This window comes from Heteronotia binoei, chromosome 21, assembly GCF_032191835.1.
Source record: "Heteronotia binoei isolate CCM8104 ecotype False Entrance Well chromosome 21, APGP_CSIRO_Hbin_v1, whole genome shotgun sequence".
Taxonomy (NCBI): Eukaryota; Metazoa; Chordata; class Lepidosauria; order Squamata; family Gekkonidae; genus Heteronotia; species Heteronotia binoei.
In genome coordinates, this window is record NC_083243.1 from 141,813,103 (window position 1) to 141,832,087 (window position 18,985).

The following is an 18,985-nucleotide window of genomic DNA, read 5'->3' on the forward strand; positions in this document are numbered from 1 at the left end:
TATAAATCCAATATCTTCATCTTCTTCTTCTCCCTTGGGGAGGAAGGGAGGAGGGAGAGCTTGCTTTGCCAGGCTCTCTCAATCACAAAGCAGAGCTACTGAGTCAAGTCTCTCTTCCTTCTATTGGCTGAGGTTCCCCACCCCATCCTGGTCCCCTGGGGAAGAAAGGAAACAGCCAGAGCTTCCTTTGTTCAGTTCTCAGAATCACATGGGAGAGATATAAAGAAAGCACCTTTAAGACCAATGAGTGCTAATATTTTAAAGGTTTTTTTGAAAAATAATCTTTAATTGTGTTTGTGTCCTTTATAAAGTTTATATCTCTGCTCTCTGGCATTACATATTATGACACACATGGCCTGGTTTGACAAGGTCACATTTATAGATCTGGCCCTCATAACAAATGAGTTCAATACCCCTGCTCTAACTCCTTCTCCAACTGCCTGTCACTCTCTTTTTTAACAGTTAGCTGCACTTCCCCAATCAGAGTGAGTTCCATTAGCTGTCACTCATGTCAGATAACTCTCCCTCTTCCCAGTAGCCCTGCCTTGAAGCATGTATATGCCTACTGCCTATCACATATAGCCTCTAAGAGTACCCCCCTGAAAATCCAAAATCTGCACCAAAAAAGCACTGACTTCTCTGATCTGAATAATCCGAACTGATTTTGCAAATTAAGCATAATTTGATTTAGGACCATTCTACTTGATTAGAGCCATCAAGCTTTACTGTATAACATATCCACCACTAGCAGTGTTAATAGATTTTATAGAAGTATATGTGAAGAGCACTATAACATATGACTCATAAACTTGTTAGTAAAATGAGAGGATATATGTTTTTCTAATACTGTATAGGGAGGTATACAAAGACTCCTTATTCACTGTTGAGTAAAAAACATGTGGGCTGATGGACTGTAGTGAAGATCTTTCCCTTCTCCCTCATCTGTTAGTAGAACTCTGCTTAATGAAGAGGCTGATGGAAGAAAATGGAAGGGCAGCTTCATCCCTTTCTCATTCTTCACTGCAGACCAATAACCTATGTGGCTGTCATGTGATTCTGGCAGTCAAATTTCCCAGGGCCAGAAACGGTTGCTGGGATGAGAGGCAGGTTGGGTCAATCTGTGACCATCAGCACAATCCTGAGTGGTGTGGCAGTATGTTAGGTCAGTGCTGGAGAGATAGGAGTTCAAATTCCAGGTTCACCAGTTGACCTTAGACCAGTCATGTTCTCTCAGTCTTATCTACTTTACAAGTTTAAAATAAAAGGGGTGAAGAGGTGCATGTTCCATTGTGGACTCCTTACAGGAAAACTGAGAAAAATGTGCCAGAGAATTATATGCATCCTCTTATAGAGGAAAAAAACAACACATGGCACCAGATCCTTTAATTTGCTAACAATTGTAGTGGTTCATATAGCTAGGCACCAAAAAATAAGAGAAGTTACTTTTCTAATTGACAAAATAATGTACTTTGAATACTTGGGAAATGTCCAGTTCTGGCTACAGAAGCATTACTTCAAGGAGAGATACTTGTGCTGGCCTCAAGCACTTAAGCAGTCTGGGAAATCCTGTTTGCTTATTTTGCTGTGAATCTAATAACTGTGATAGAAGGACAAGGGACTTCATTTCAGGGCTCTGGAGGAAGGAAAAAAGACAACACTGCTTCTGTCACACAGAATCTTTTCTCTTTTATTATTTATTAATGTAAAGAAGAAAAATATTTTGAAGAAATGAGTGCCAGTGTGGTGTATTGGTTAAGAGTGTTAGACTAGTATCTGGAAGGTCAAGGTTTGAATCCCCACTCATGTCATGGAAGCTCACTGGGTGACCTTGGGCCAATCACAGTGTAACCTACCTCACACGGCTGTTGTGAAGATAAAATAAATGTTTAAGCTGGGGACAGGGTGAGAAGACTCTTCAGAAGTGGCTTTCTACTATTTCTTCTTTTAATTTATTTCATTTTCATTTTATTCGATTTATATCCCGCCCTCCCCACCGAGGCAGCTCAGGGCGGCTCACAACATAAAATTCTAACAATAAGATTAATGAATATTAAAATACATTAAATAGTTTACAGCAGTTAAAACAAGAAAACGATCTATCAATGTGCTATCCTACAACCTTCCTTTGGGAATTTTCAGGTACCGGTCATTATATGCCAACCGGAAGAGGACTGTCTTACAGGCCCTGCGGAACTGCCCAAGGTCCCGCAGGGCCCTCACCTCTTCCAGTAGCTGGTTCCACCAGCAAGGGGCTGTAATCGAAAAGGTCCTGTCCCTGGTTGACTTCAGACGGGCCTCCTTCGACCCGGGGATTGTTAGTAGATTTTGAGAACCAGATCACTAAGCACTCTCTGGGGAACATGTGGGGAGAGACAGTCCCTAAGGTAGGCAGGTCCTAGGCCATGTAGGGCTTTAAAGGTAATAACCAGCACCTTGTACCGAACCCGGTATATTATTGGCAACCAGTACAGTCCCCAGAGCCCCGGCTGAATGTGCTTCCACCTGGGGAGCCCTAATAACAGCCGGGCGGCGGCATTCTGCACTAGCTGCAACTTCCGGGTTTGGCACAGGGACAGCCCCATGTAGAGGGCATTACAGCAGTCCAACCTTGAGGTGACCATTGCATTGATCACTGTTGCCAGATCATCATGTTCCAGGAAAGGGGCCAGCTGCCTTGCCCGCCTAAGATTAAAGAATGCAGACTTAGCAGTGGTTGCTATTTGGGCCTCCATTGTCAGGGCAGGCTCCAGTAATACCCCCAAGCTCTTGACCTTGTGTGCCATTGTTAGTGGCACACCGTCAAAGGCTGGTAGGGGAATTTCTCTTCCTGGACCACGTCGACCCAAGCAAAGGACCTCTGTCTTCGCTGTGTTTAGTTTCAATCTACTCAGCCTGAAAGTGTATGATATCTGTACCTTTTGGGCTGTTCGTACTGTATTTCAGGGGTAGACTACAGTGTTCAATCTCAGCAGTTAACACTTCTGCAATCCAGGGGAATTCTCTTAAACACTAAACTACACAGCAGCCTCTCTCTTGATGGGAAGGATCAGTCCCTACCCTGAGAGGGTGGATTGTGCAATACTGTAAAGATTCTCACAGTCTCTCTAAGCCCAGAAAACACAGAGACAAATTCACAGTTGAAGCACACTTTATTTTGATAAAGTTCCTCATCAAAGGCTCCTTAGTAAGCTCGAGAGTTATGGAGTAAAAGGACAAGTCCTCTTGTGGATCAAAAGCTGGCTAATTAATAGGAAACAGAGAGTGCGTATAAATGGGCAAACTTTGCAGTGGAAGACGGTAAACAGTGGGGTGCCACAGGGCTCAGTACTGGGTCCCATGCTCTTTAACTGGTTCATTAATGATTTGGAGTTGGGAGTAAGCAGTGAAGTGGCTAAGTTTGCAGATGAAACTAAATTGTTCAGGGTGGTGAGAATCAGAGAGGATTGTGAGGCACTCCAAAGGGAACTGTTGAGACTGGGTGAGTGGGCGTCAATGAGGCAGATTAGGTTCAATGTGGCAAAGTGCAAAGTAATGCACATTGGGGTCAAAAATCCCAGCTACAAATACAAGTTGATGGGGTGTGAACTGGCAGAGACTGACCAAGAGAGAGATCTTGGGGACATAGTAGACAACCCACTGAAAATATCAAGACAGTGTATGATTGCAATAAAAAAAGGCCAACACCATGCTGGGAATGATTAGGAAGGGAATTGAAAACAAACCAGCCAGTATCATAATGCTTCTGTATAAATCGATGGTGTGGTCCCATTTGGAATACTGTGTACAATTCTGGTCACCGCACCTCAAAAAGGATATTATAGCATTTGAAAAAGTCCAGAAAAGGGCAACTAGAATGATTAAAGGGTTGGAACACTTTCCCTATGAAGAAAGGTTAAAACGCTTGGGGCTCTTTAGCTTGGAGAAATGTCGACTGCAGGGTGACATGATAGAGGTTTACAAGATTATGCATGGGATGGAGAAAGCAGAGGAAGAAGTACTTTTCTCCCTTTCTCACAATATAAGAACTCATGGGTATTCAATGAAATTGCTTAGCAGTTGGGTTAGAATGGATAAAAGGAAGTACTTCACCCAAAGGGTGATTAACATGTGGAATTCACTGCCACAGGAGGTGGTGGCGGCTATAAGCATAGCCAGCTTCAAGAGGGGATTGGATAAAAATATGGAGCACAGGTCCATCAGTGGCTATTAGCCATAGCATATTATTGGAACTGTCTGGGGCAGTGATACTCTGTATTCTTGGTGCTTGGTGGTGGGGGGGGGGGCAAAGTGGAAGGGCTTCTAGCCCCACTTGTGAACCTCCTGATGGCACTTGAGGTTTTTTTGGCCACTTTGTGACACAGAGTATTGGACTGGATGGGCCATTGACCTGATCCAATATGGCTTCTCCTGTGTTCTTATGGTCTTATTGGCCAACAACAGAAAACAGACAAAACATTGTAGCAAACTTCCCATTTCCCCAGGTAGAGTTGCCAGCCTCCAGGTGGGGCCTGCAGACCTCCTGCTTTTACAACTGATCTCCAGCTGGCAGAGATCAGCTCATCTAGAGAAATTTAATCACAAGACCAACAGTGTAGCACAAAAATAATTATTAGAAATCTTATAGAGGTGTATAATATGATACAGCTTTAAAACATACACAAAAAGGTATTCCTGCTAATACAAGGTATAAAAAACAGACGGCTGGAAACAATATGCAAAACAAACCATAACACCCAACTCTTATACAGGCGGAGGAAAGAGGAGGCTTGGCCTCGCTCCCAGGCTGCCTCCCCTGTGAGAGGAGGCATTCTGAGAGTGAGGCAGAGGCCCTGTGCCACCTCTTTCCCCTGCCCGATACTCAGGCAGAGGAAAGAGACTGTGAGTGGCAACCCCCTCCCCACCATTTAAAGATTCCCACTGATCAGCTGATCGGTGGGGGCGGTCTTTAAATGGGAGGGGGAGGCATATTAGCTGCTTCTGCCACATCTTCGCCTAGCTGAAGGTGACAGAAGCAGCCCCACCTCCCCCCCTTTTACAAAAATCCCATGGGGGGCAGGGACAGGGGGCATGGGTGGGGCATACTGGGCTACTGGCATCAGCTTATTGTAACATGGAGTTGTATATAAACCAGTAACATAACATCTATGAAAGTGCTGTGTTAGACATCAGTAAGAAATGATGTACATACACAGGAGTAGTTCATCTAATGCATTTTCTTGTGTGGCAGTTACAGTGCAGTTTAATGCAGAAATAAATTTTTCTCTGTCCATTGACTTTATTGGACTTACAAAAGTAAAATTCTTCTTAGGTCTTCACTGTTACTTCAGTTCAGTATGCTGTTCCTCAGCAGAAGAGAATTTTTCATTTCAAGGAGTTCCGTTGTTTGTTTCAGTTATAACATGGTGATAATCTCCTTCACTGGTGTTGATAAATGCCAGATCCATTAATAATAAGACTGCTACTTTGTGGGACTTTATTACAGCACAACAAGTGGATCTGGCCTATATGACAGAGACCTGGGTGCGGGATGGCAAAACTGTCGCCTTGAATCAGCTTACCCCACCTGGGTTTGCTGTCCTTCAACAGTCTCGGACAAATGGGCGGGGGGGGGGGAGTTGCAGTGCTCATTCGAGACTCTTTTTCTTTCAGGGCACTCTCTGACCCAGACATTGCTGGCATAGAGTGTACCAGCCTGGTGTGGGAAACTGAGGAGAGTTCGGCGATCTGGGTGGTGTACCGACTGCCTAACGCACCACCAGAAAGCCTACCTGCCCTGCTGGATGTGGTGTCCACATGGGCATTGGACTTCCCCAGACTTTTAGTTTTGGGGGATTTCAATGTCCATGTTGATGATGCGGCATCCTTGCAGGCACAGGACCTGGTGTCATCCATGGAAATGCTGGGACTCAATCAATTTGTATCAGTTCCCACACACTGGGCCGGTCACACGCTAGATTTGATCTTCGGGGCAGGGATATCAGTGGATCTGATGGCGGCAAATGCTGTTCCATGGTCAGACCACTATGCCTTGAAAGTCCGGCTGGACCTGCAACTTCTGCCCTGTTTATGCAGTGAACAGATTTATGCTCGCCCGTGGAGCCAAATGGACTCAGAGTGGTTCCAAGAGGCCCTGCGGGATCCAATGCCCCCTGGTGGGTTGTTAGATGAGTTTGTGGAGGATTGGTATTCCCGACTCTCCATTGCCATTGACGACATCGCCCCCCAGCGCCCTCTTCACTGCCATACCAAAGCAGCTCCCTGGTATTCCTTAGACCTGCTAAGGATGAAATGGCAGCTTAGACGGTTAGAGAGAGTGTGGTGACATGCTTGTGATGAAGAGTGCAGAACCTCTTATAGAACGCTTATGAAAGTCTAAGAGAAGGCTGTGAAATCCGCTAAGAACACTTTCTATGCAGTCTCCATAGAGTCTGCAAAGTTGTGCCCAGCCCAATTATTTAGAATGATTCGGTCTCTGACAACTTTGCCATCAAGCAACCAAAAAGATAGAAAATTGGATATCGGCTCTGAGGCTTTTGCAACATATTTTGCAGATAAAATCTTGACTCTCCAACAGGACCTCCCAGCCACGGTTGATACACTATGTAAACTGGAAGGTCCTTGGCCGTCAGATGGTCCAATATTGGACCGCTTCATTTGACTCACATTGGAGGATGTAGACAGGATCCTAGCTGCAGTGAAATCTACCACCTGCTCCTTGGACCCCTGTCCATCCTGGCTTGTGAAGACTTTCCAGGATGGTATTAGGGACTATCTGGGTGATATTGTTAACCTGTCCCTGACAAGTGGGACATTCCCAGAGATATTAAAGGAGGCTGTAATTCGCCCGCTTCTGAAAAAAAACTTCACTGGACCCCAGTGTGCTAGCTAACTACCGCCTAGTTTCTAACTTGCCGTTCCTGGGAAAGGTAGTCGATAAAGCCACCTATGGCAGATCAGGCAGCTAGCACCATACCTATCCTCCCTAGATTTGGCTACAGTGATCCATGCAATGGTCACTTCCAGGCTGGATTACTGTAACTCACTGTATGCTGGCTTGCCCCTGAAACTGATCCGGAAACTGCAGCGGGTGCAGAATGCGGCAGCTCGCCTGCTGACTGCATTACCTATATGAGTGAGCATATGACCGGTGCTCCGCAACCTGCACTGGCTGCCTATAGAGTACCGGATCCGTTTCAAGGTGAAGTTTTGACTTTTAAAGACTTACACAGCCTGGGACCAGCATACCTACGGGACCGTCTCCTTCCATATACGCCCCAGAGGTAGCTTCGTTCGGCCTCCCAGGATCTTCTGACAGTCCCCGGCCCAAGGGATGCTCGTCTTGCCTCTACCAGGGCCAGGACTTTTTCAGTCCTGGCCCCAACCTGGTGGAATCAGCTCCCAATGGAGATTCGGGCCCTACCTGGCTTATTGGCCTTTTGTAGGGCCTGTAAAACGGAGCTGTTCTGCCAGGTCTTTGGATGAGGCAGCGGGCATCCATCTATTAGATCGGTTGGCCTCCCCCTACACCCATATGGCCTGCTGCTGCATCACTGTATTGTGGAGCTATACTAAATTGTTTCATATCACCTTGCTGAACTAAGTCACTGCACTTACTGAATGTTGAACTTATTTTTATTATGATTTTATTGTGATTTTAATTTAAATTGTTGTACTCCACTCTGAGCCCCCCAAAAAGGGGAAGGGGTGGAATAGAAATAAATAAATAATAATAATACCTCCAGATTTCAGTTTAAAAGTACTGGATATGACAAAATCACATACCCAATGATGACAATCATTCAGAAAACTTCTGTTATCAAGCAGCAATTTACCCACTGTAATGGAGGCCTTCTGCTGCAGCATTATGAAGCAGAGCTATTTTGTTTTTGAACTCTCTATGGAATCTTTATCGTTAAGTATTTTGCACTTTTTGAGGGTCATGAGATCTTAATTTTTGACTTCCCTTCCCTTTGTGGGGATAAGCAGGTTGACCTTATAGATGTTTGCACAAGGAGACTTGCTGGAACAGTTCTAAGCAAAGTACTGCAGCCTTCTTTATGTATTCTGTACTCCCCCCCCGCCCCGCGCTTTTTCTCCAAGGAGTGCATTTTTGTCTCTGACATTTTATCCTCATGAGGTCAGACTGAGAACAAGTGATGAGCTCAAGGTCATTGATGTTCAAATCCAGTTCCCACTTTGGAAGCCCAGCTTTCATCTGTAGAAATTCCCTGAGATGGAAAGTTGTTCCTGTGGTGGGACTTTTCTAGTCCAAGCAGGCCTGATGCATCTAAACATGAACTGTGGATGGGACTGCATGTTTTCTAGGGACCTAGTCACCCCAGAGTCAGAAATGACTGGTGCTTACACAGGGGACTAACTTTTTTAGTAGCTCTGATGATCTCTAACTCTGGATTGGCCAACTGTTTTGTTGAGGCAAGGGTCAGAGACATAACTGACAATAGTTTAATGGTGATGCCCTGAGTTAACAAGCTGGGTTGTCATCAAGAGTTCCTCAGCACTGCTTTAGCAAATTCTAAAAGATTGGGGGGGGGGCAATAACTAGGGAGTGTGGAGTTTGGAGAGGATATGATGTCATTTTTGGCAATCAGTGGGAGACCAAGGAGTGAAGACATAAGAACATAAGAGGAGCCTTGTTGGATCAGGCCAATGGCCCATCCAGTCCAACACTCTGTGTCACACAGTGGCCAAAATATATATATATATATATATATATATATATATATATATATATATATATATATATATATATATATATATAAACACACACACACACACTGTTTATATATATAAACACACACACACACACTGTGGCTAATAGCCACTGATGGACCTCTGCTCCATAATTTTATCCAGTCCCCTCTTGAAGCTGTCTATGCTTGTAGCCGCCACCACCTCCTGTGGCAGTGAATTCCACTTGTTAATCACCCTTTGGGTGAAGAAGTACTTCCTTTTATCCGTTTTAACCTGACTGCTCAGCAATTTCATTGAATGCCCATGAGTTCTTGTATTGTGAGAAAGGGCTTTTTTTGTCCCATGCTGACTAACCCTGAAAATGTTTGTTCTGTCAGACCCATTGAAACATACAAGTGGATCTCATATTCCTGTGTTTTAAGGGGTTTCTCCCAAGGATGGGGCACTCTGACACAGTGGAATTGGCTAAGGAATACCTGATTTCAGGTTTACACCTTGAGCTATTTTAAACTTTTTGCAGGGAACTAGCTTTTTAAAGAAGTGCACATAATTCAATGTATTTGCTATAGAAATGCATTTGAAAACAGATTACAAATAGTAAACATTAATAAAGTAGCATAATTTCTCATTATTGTATGTAAGCTTCATGCTGCTTACTAAATGCCTAACTTTGTGAATTAAAAAGGCCTCCCTATCTGGGTATATGCTGAATAGATTTATCTATGATTTCAAAAATAATTACGGCACACTTATCCTTTTGTTATTAGACATTCTAGAAAGAGAATATTAGGTACAGAATATTTGTACCTCATGTAGATGCTACATGTTCTTTCCTAGTGCTAATGCCAATGTAAATTAAGTTTTGCGTAGGAATGTTATCATAGCTTTACTTTTTGGTGGAAAATGTGGGGGTTTGACCAAAATGCTAGAGAGTCACCACGTGACATGCCCAGCATGATGACATCACTTTCACATGATGTCGTCATGCCAATGATGTTGACGTAGGCATTTCCTCTGCCAGCCAGTTGGCCAGCAGCAGATTGGAGTCCTTGAAATTGGGGAAACTCTCAGCCCAAATGGGGTCTGGCAATTAAAGGTTTATAATCTACATACAGGTTCTAATTTAGTCTGTTCCCATAGATAAGAGGTACCATGTATGGAGAAAAAGGGAGTGTATGAATCAGAGGCTCAGTCATGTACTGGCAGTATATGATAATTTAATAAATAAAACTTTTTACTACCACTTAGAAAAGCCTTTTTTAATTCTTTCATTTTAATTTCTTGTTACACTCACCCTGGAATCCAGTTGCTCAAAAATAAACAAATGTGCTTTTAGCTCTCAGCCCTCAACAATAAATCAACTAAAACTTAAACTGATTGAAGCTTGTGCAGCTATGATTGTAATATTTTGAGTACGAGATATACTATGATTAAAAAAATTAATTACATCTGAATTCCTGTATACTGTGGATTGTAGAGAAATGTGTGAAATTAATATTGCAAACATTCTTTAGCTGGGAGAGCAGACTGCATGGAAATGGTTTGCTCAGTGTCATATGAAAATCACTTGTTCACTTAACTCCCCCCCCCCTCTTTTATTCTGTGACATGTACCAGGTGGTCTTTCACAAGGCACTGCCTCACAGTCTCTAGGGGATGTTGCACAACATACATGTTTTGGTCAAGATTTGGAAAATAATTTCTTGCCCCAAGCTCAGTGTGAATTATGTCTGTTGTTCAAACATAAAGTTCACAGCCAAGAATTGTAATGATAATAGTATTGATTTCTCTAAGAAATAAGGGAAATGGGGTATATAGACCATTGGTTAGCTCAAGTCTCATGCGAAAATAACTGTATTTTCTTATTATTATTTTGCAGATGCAAAAACCTTACATTTCCTAGCAGTCTTCCTGAGGTCAGCATTGTTTTCATATTTGTCAATGAAGCTCTCTCAGTGATTCTACGATCAATTCATTCTGCAATTGACAGGACTCCCGCTCACTTGCTCAAAGAGATTATTTTAGTGGATGATAACAGTAATAATGGTGAGTAGAATGTTAAATAGTGTGTTCCTGAGTCTTCAAACTTCACTTAATTTGCCATTGATAACCACTTTGTACATAGGTTCTGATTAGAACATATTGCATTGAACCACTTAGGAAGTATGAAATGTGGGACATCAATATTTTTAATTAGGCAGATCATGAGAAGAAAGGCAGGAAGGGTTGCATCAGTGCTTAGTTCTCATGACTCGTACTTACATGCCCAGGAAAATACTGATTGGCACTTTGGGGTCAGTCAGCAATTTTTCTCCAGGCCAGTTTTTGGCAAGGGATTCTGGAGATTTTTGCCATCTTCTGGGCATGGAGCAGCAGTCACTGGGCATGTATGTGTGTGGGGGAGGTATTTGTGAATTTCCTGCATTGTGCAGGGGGTTGGATTAGGTGATGCTGGAGGTCCCTTTCTACTCTATGATTCTGTGATTCTATATACATACAGGGCTTTTCTTGAGCGAGCAGGAATGCACAGGAACGCAGTTCCGGCTGGCTTGGCATCAGGGGTTGTGGCCTGATATGCAAATGAAACAATGGTGACATCTCGGGTTTGACCTAATATGGAAATGAGTTCCTGCTGGGCTTTTTCTACAAATAAAGCCCTGTATACATATATGTGTGTGTGTCTCTTAATAGATCTTCCTTAGTAACAGAATTCACTCACTCATTGAGATTCATCAAATCTAAGCATGGATGTATTTTACTGGTACAGTAAATACACTGCCATTTTAATAATGCTTCAGGGAGCAAATAGGCAAGTCCATCAGCCCATGAGTCTTTTGTTACACTTGTTCTATAAAATATCATGTATCTGATATTTGTTTATTTAAGATAAAGTTTTTTCTCCCTCCTTGGTTTGTAAGCCGAAATGCCCTCAAAACAAGGTTGGGGAATTAGTTAGGTGGGCACCTGGCTCACTCAGGATCTTTTCCCCTATGTATACAAGATACACGTCCAGAGAGTAATGCTTAAAATAATAGGGACTCTTAATTTAGTAAAATAATTAAAATTTATTCTAGAAAATATAGGCATACATACAAGACAATGTACTCATGAAACATACATACAGTCCTAGGAAAAATAGAGAGAGATATAGAGACAACACATGGGTAGACAAACAGGGTGATATTTACCTATCGTAGTCTTCAAGGAAGGCTCCAATGGCGACAAGCGAGGAAGTGGGAGAAGGGACCCGAAACTGATCAGGAATCGGGGATGGATCTATGCAGCGGAAGTTGGGATACTGCTAGAAGCACACATGAGTGGAGTTGGGTCAGAGGTTAAATAGACTACCTTAGACCCCCAGGTGCTGGGAGGTTCGAGGGAGGAGAAAGGGGAGGCTCTGCAGTGACCATAGGGGCTGGACTTCTGCAGTAGCCAATAGAAAGTTCATCGTTGGCCCCTAATTGGGTGCCTATGACTGACCAATGAACAAGCTTGGTCCAGGAGTACCTGAATAAACTTTCAGGTTGAAACGGACCTGGGGGAGGCTCCAGAGTCACAGTTGGAAAGAAGAATAGAAGTAACTACTGGGTGGGGAACACTCAAGATTAGGGAACTTATCTGAAAGGGTGACAATAGAGAGTCTAATTATGACCTAAGTAACACCCAGCATGTACAAAGGAACTTTGCTCTGGCTGAAGATGGTCTTCCTCTTTTTAAGTCTTCTTCCTGGCACCAGTCTTTGTCTTGAGTTCTGTTGGACAAAAACTTGAGTGGTCTGGCAGGATCCACGCCTAAGATATGCTTGATTGCCTTATGCAGAAGTTGAAGCAGTTGTTGGATATGGAGTCAGGAAAACAAGATGAATTCTGGTGGTGTTAGCCTTTGGTTCATGGAAACAGGCTGGAAACTGTTTGCCTGTACAGTTCATGGTGGCGTGGCTTCTTCCACTGCAGTGGCCAAGACTGGGCACGCAAGGAGCAGCTGGAAGCTCGTCTGTAGTTCTGGCTAATACCCATCCAGAGATGTAGAATGCTTCTGCAAAGCTGAGGCTTATAGTATCCACATAAGCCTTAGAAACCGTGGGCAAAGGCCACTTCTTAGAGCAGATATGTGCGAGTCAAAACTCCAGGCACCCTGGCAACCATACTGGTGATCACAATGTCCATGTGCATGAAAAGTAGGGGGCTTTTCCTTGCAGGTTCTTCCTTTTCGCCAGGGCTTTTTTTGAGCAGGAATGCACAGGGATGCAATTCCGGCTGGCTTAGCATCAGGGGGTGTGGCCTAATATGCAAATGAATTCCTTCTGAACAGGAAACAGTGGTGACTTCATGGGGTGTGGCCTAAGGTACAAATGAGTTCCTGCTGGGCTTTTTCCACCAAAAAAGCCCTGCTTTTCGCTATCAGTACTTCTGTCCTCCCCCTTTCTGGTATTTGGCAAGAAGTATTCGCTAGAGTTTATACCATAATTGTTTAAATTTATATTAATTTTCTGATAATGAGGGTTTCCTGTGTTGTAAACCACCCTGAGGACAGCCTAAAAATCTAAATAGTTAAGACATCAGAACATTTTACTGCTACATACTGTGCTACAAAATGTGAACAAATCTCTGCAGTGAATCTCATGCACTCTGTTAAGATTCTGTGCTTTAAAAAGTTGTCATGTCTATCTGTCAAGGTATAGGCCATGTTTTCCCCTGAAGGGCAATTTCTCCTTTGAGGTACAGTTTGCATTTGGAAAACAGTGATATGTCCAGGTGTCATGGTCCCAATTCTCTTTCTTCCCAGGCTACTTTTGCAATCTGAAGGCAAGTAATCTGGTTTGTACTGCTCATACTGAGTAGGTTTGCTGCTTCTTTTCTAGAAAGTGAGGTTTCAGGGATGCTTCTTGGAACTTTCTTGCCGTTGTTTCATTTTGATTATACTATATTTTACAGATGATGATATCATCTGATTCCATACATTTAACATTCTGTAACCCAAAATTTTAGCTGGACTATGAACCAAATCCCACTAATAAAATCCTAAAATAGTTCAAATTATGGTGATATATTATTTGTAGATTTTTCCTTGAACAAGGTTGTAGAAACTCCATCTAGTTCAGTATTCAGCTGCTGATGGGTATAAGTCATTGTGAATATATAGTGCCTGTTTTGAAACACTTAATGGCTGCAATATTGTTTCAGTGCTGACTTCAGTGCGCTGTTTTAGACTCTTTGACCTAAACTGTTTGGGTTCCAAGTATCTTAGTGACTACCTTGATATTAAGAATGCTGCTCTTGCTGCCACCAAGTGGAGAACCTGCAAGTATTTACAGGTCAGTTCATTTTCTCCAGTACCCTCCTTCCCCATGGTATTTCCTATTTTTCTCCTCCTGGGACTCCATATCTTCTCCTGTTTCCTGCTTCCTTTATCCTTTTCTAGTTCCACTCATAAGCCAAGTTTTCCTTTATCTGCCTCTGCAGTCTTCAACTTTATTATTTATTTATTTATTGTATTTATACCTCACCTTCCTCCTTAATGAGGACCCAAAGCAATTTACATCATTCTCTCCTCCATTTTATCCTTGCAATAGCCCTGTGATGCAGATTAGGCTGAGAGAGTACAACTAGCTCAGGGTCACCCAACAAGCATCCATGACAAAGAGGGGATTTGAACCTGGGTCTCCCAGATCCTAGTCTGATACTCTAATCACTATGGTACACTGGCTCTCAGCTTTTTCACCTTCCCTTCTCCTGGCATCCTTTCCATGGGAGAATCTTGCCAAGTTGTAAAAGTCATATGGTAGCAAGTTGATCAGGTGAGTTGTTTGGAGGCTGCTGCTGGGCCCAACATGTTGTGTGGAATTGTAGTAGTCACCAACACACAAACTGCATGGTAGCAAGTTACCTGGTGGTTGCTGATGGGTCTGGCTCTGTTGAGACAGCCTTCCACAACAGGAGGGAGGAGAGGAAGTGTTAACTGGGAGGGTGAAGTAGCCCTGGAAATTGGGTTGACATTCCCCAGTACCCAGCAGGGGGCTCCCTGGTTTTTGGGGCTTCTGCCTGCCACCAGCCCATGGCTGGCTCACCAACTAAACAAATAGGCAGTTGCCTAGGGCGCCGGGAAGGGGGGGTTCAGAATTGGGCGCCCCCCTGGTGCCCAAGACAACTGCCTAGTTTGCGTCTCTCTCCCCGCTGCTGATGCCAGCCCCCTTCCTTCCCATCTGCTGTATCCTCCGCACCTCCCTTCCAGTTTGCCACATTCTGCCTGCCCCCCCTGCTGTGATGAGGCTGACCCTACTGGCTTCGAGGCAGCCAGCAGGGCAGCGTTTTGAGAAGAGAAAGCTGGAGAAGGCTTCGCTCCCCCTTCACTTCTGGTTCTGAAAAGGAGGGGGGAGAAGTCTCCTCCAGCTTTCTCTTCTCAAAATGTGGCCCTGATGGCTGCTTCAAAGCCAGTAGGGCCAGCCTCATCGTGGCGTGCGGGGAGTGGGGGGGTGGAGCAGACTGGAAGGGAGGGGGGCTGGCGATGGTGGCAGGGAACAGGAAGGAAGGGGGCTGGCTGGGGGTGGTGGTGGGTAGAGAGAGAAGCAAACTAGGCAACCTGGTCACAGCAAGTGGGGGTGGTGAAACGGAGCACGGCAGAAAGGGAGGGGGCTGGCGGGGGTGGGAGGGGGATGCTGCAGGAGGAAGCCTGTCTGGGGGACCACGCACCCTAGAGCCAGCGCTGCACCAACCAGCTCTACTCACATCACACAGAAATGATGTAATCACATCAGGGACATTGCACAGTGATGCTCTGATTTTTGGGCAGAACAATATGGTTTGATTCTGATTTTACCACAGAGTTCTGCCAAAAATTGAGAGCATTGCTGTGTGACACAAATTCAGCATTATGGCAGTGCATTGCATCACTCTGCCCTGCTCCCAGAAACTTCCTTCCTGCCCCTGTGGACATCAGATCTGGCAACCCTATTTGAAAAGGGCCTTGCCCCTCCCCTGTGTATTTTTCTTACAAAAATCAAGGTTTGAGAGCTGACAACATTGTTGCCAGGCTCCCTCGGTTTGAGTGGGGTCCCCCAGTTTTGGGCGCCTCTCTTCATTGCCAGCTGGCTGGCTGCTGGGGAGGAATTAACCCCCCTCCAAACTGGCAAGAAGCCAGAAATAAGCATGACATGCCTATGCCACCAGAAAGTGATGTAGGCACATCAGTGACATTGCGAGGGAGTGACACTCTGGTTTGGGGGCAAAATTATATGACTAGAAGCTGATTCTACTATAGAGGTTTTACCTACAAACCAGAATATTACCCCTGACATTCCTACATCACTTCCAGGGAATGTAGGCACATCATGTTTATTTCTGACTTCTTCCCTTCCCATTCCCTGTAAATTCACTCCCATCCCCCACCCACTGATCTGATGGACCTGGCAACCCTAATTGTTGTGGTTGCTTAGCAACCCCACAATGGCCACTAAAATAATCCCTTTGTTAAATCTATAGGTGCTTCTTCTATTACGGGGGGAGGATTTCAATGATTTCTAAAAAGATTTCTGATTTTTCTGCCAACCAAGGGCTTTTCTCTAGATTGTAGAAAGAACTCTGTTCATGGTTCCAGTCTCTGGATTTTCCACAAATGGTGCCATTTGGAGAAAGGAACAGTAGCACAAGTAGCCAGTCTTTGTGAGTCGTGCAAGTTGTATGGTCTCAGGTCACCCTGGATGCTGCCAGGTCTGGCTTCAATGAGTTCTCCCTCAAAGGCCAAAACAACCCTTGCAATGGTCCTGCTCCCTCCTGCCTTTTCTGAACAGAAACCAAGGCCTGACAGTACTGTTGCAGCTGCCTTGAAACAGCTACTGGGGGAATCCATTTTCTAATGCTGTGGGCATGCCTTTTATAATTGGGGAGGGGGCTAATCCCCCCATGTGTTTTTTCATTTTTATATATATTTCAGATTTATATAAAGATCTGACTTGTCTGTTTTCTCAATAACTAGATTTAAGAATCTACAGGTGGAGCTGAGAATTAGATTTATTGATTGGTTTGCTTTTCCATACATTTTTGATGTAAGGTATTAAGTAATACATTAGCAGAATGGTTTTAGTTTATCCTCTAGATGTAAGGCTTATATGGATATATTATATAGATACAGAGATTGTCCTGGTCTTCCTGCTGTTTGCTTTGGACTCTTGTCCTTTGGGATTTGGATTCATTTTCCTAAATTTAAATTGTTGTGGTTGTAAATTGTCTTCATTGTAACCAGCCTCAGGGATTATTGCAACTGAATCACAATACATAAATAAATATAATACATATAAAGTAAACCAGTTTGCTCCCCTAGAAATGGTATAGGGATATGTGATAACCCTTGTTTTGATTCATTATTCATCTTTCATTTGACTGATTTCTTGGCCAGTCTTGTAATGCAGGAAATTACTGGTTTAAGATGCCCTATGACTTATTAACTGGAGAGACCTAGTGTCTCTATGACTAATTTTGCTGCAGCATTTTGTTTAGCATCAGTATTATGCCAGGTGGTCTGTAGAAGATAAAAAGCCTCTGCCCAAAGAATATGCAGTCTCCATCTGAGACCTATAATGTATTCCGTTAAAAGGAACATCACATTACAATATGGAGTGCACTTGTATTCTGTGAATGTAATGGTTTCTGTTTTAAAACTATCCCATGTGCATTGTATTTGTTGACTGAGGAAAATATGTGAATCACTTGGGGCCTCTGCCTTAACTATCAACGTATACCCATAAGTGGGGATGTTTATCAGTGCTGCATTTATTTATTAAACCATTATGTATCCCACATATTCTGCCCCTTTGGAGGACTTGAGGCAGCTTTGCAACTTTCATCTTTGAGACCCATCACATATTCCATTTTCAAGTGATCTTGAACTTGCCAAAACATTTGGTTCAGCTAGAAGATCAGTTGGAGCACATAATATTCAGAGGAGATTCAAATACTTTCTGCTCTAACGAGTTACTTGCTTTCCACAATTTTCTTCTTTATCACTATTACATAATCCTTGCTGCTTTTTGCAGAGATCCACTCCAGAGTCCACACTGTTCATTGGATTTGTGTAGTGGGGAAAATGTAGTGCAATTAAAAGCAGTTGCCTATACTGTGTCTCCCCTCCATGCCTATTGCAGTTATTCTGTGTATGTCAAGAGGAAAAAATGAAATTCTAGCAAAATCACAGAAAGGAATATATGTACATATTCAGGAACACTCAGGGAATATAGGGACTTCAAGTGAGTTCAAATCTAAATTCCTTCAGCACAGTTTTATTTCATCCAGTCTTGGCAGATCTTTTCTTAAAACATGGGAAGGGGGGGACCCATGCAGGATTAATGTGTTGTTTTCATCTGTTTATCTAGGTTGCAGGAAACTGTAATTGAGTAACAAATTGTCAGGCAGACCATGAGAAGAAGCAGTGAATTAAGCAGGCTGCAGAGTGTTGTACTGAGCCCAGGGAGGTATCTGTTACTGCTGGAACCTTAATAAATGTAGGAGACATGGCCTATGCATAGCTGCTCAGACTGTTAGAAAAACACCTGGGAGCATTGGGTTGGATCCAAGATTCTGCTAATGAAGGAAAACAGACTTTTACCGTCTTTGTCTTCTGCTCTGCAGCCCTCTTCCAAAGTGAAAGCTAAGGGTTGGGGACTCTACATAACAATATTCCGTATGGCACAGGGGTTGCAATTAGAATGCAAAATATGCTGAAATGATTTTTGTGCGAGTTTTTCCTTGCTCTACTGGCACCAGAATGAAGCAGTTGAGTGAACTTGCCTCCGCCTCAAACTGCATGACAGAGTCTTCTGGAGGGTCTCCTGATTAGTCTTGGCATACAGAGCGAGAATGCACAGACAATTGCTGAGGGAAGGAGAAGGCAAGTGAAATCCATTATCCTCTAAAGAGTGCTATTTGCAGGAGGTTAGATCCAAGTACTGCTTCTTAATACAAACTACATGTTTCTGAAATGATGTATGAAGTCTGCAATCTAGGAAGGATTACCTTGATTTTTGATTGCTGACTTTCAAAATGCAACATGCTTGCTAGAAATGACAAAGTAGGTAACCTCAGGCCATTTCTCTGAAGATAGTTTCAATTCTAAGAATGAAATGCATTTAAATACATATTATTTAAATGGTTTTGTCAAGCACTTCTTTAGTTCTGTATATGTCAGTGATCCTTTGTACTTTTATAACCTACTGTCTTTCTCCTGTTGCAGTTTATTTTTTTTTCAAAGGATCTTTAGCTGAATTGAATATGCCCAACTGCCGT

General features: G+C 43.4%; 1 protein-coding gene across 1 annotated transcript in view; it reads left to right on the forward strand.

The window, feature by feature from the left end:
• GALNT18 (polypeptide N-acetylgalactosaminyltransferase 18) overlaps window positions 1-18,985 on the forward strand; it is a 555,510-nt gene that overhangs the window by 290,759 nt on the left and 245,766 nt on the right. Inside the window, exon 3 of the mRNA XM_060262088.1 lies at window positions 10,591-10,757. Within this exon, the coding sequence (XP_060118071.1) occupies window positions 10,591-10,757 (167 nt within the window). The remainder of the gene's footprint in view (window positions 1-10,590; window positions 10,758-18,985) is intronic.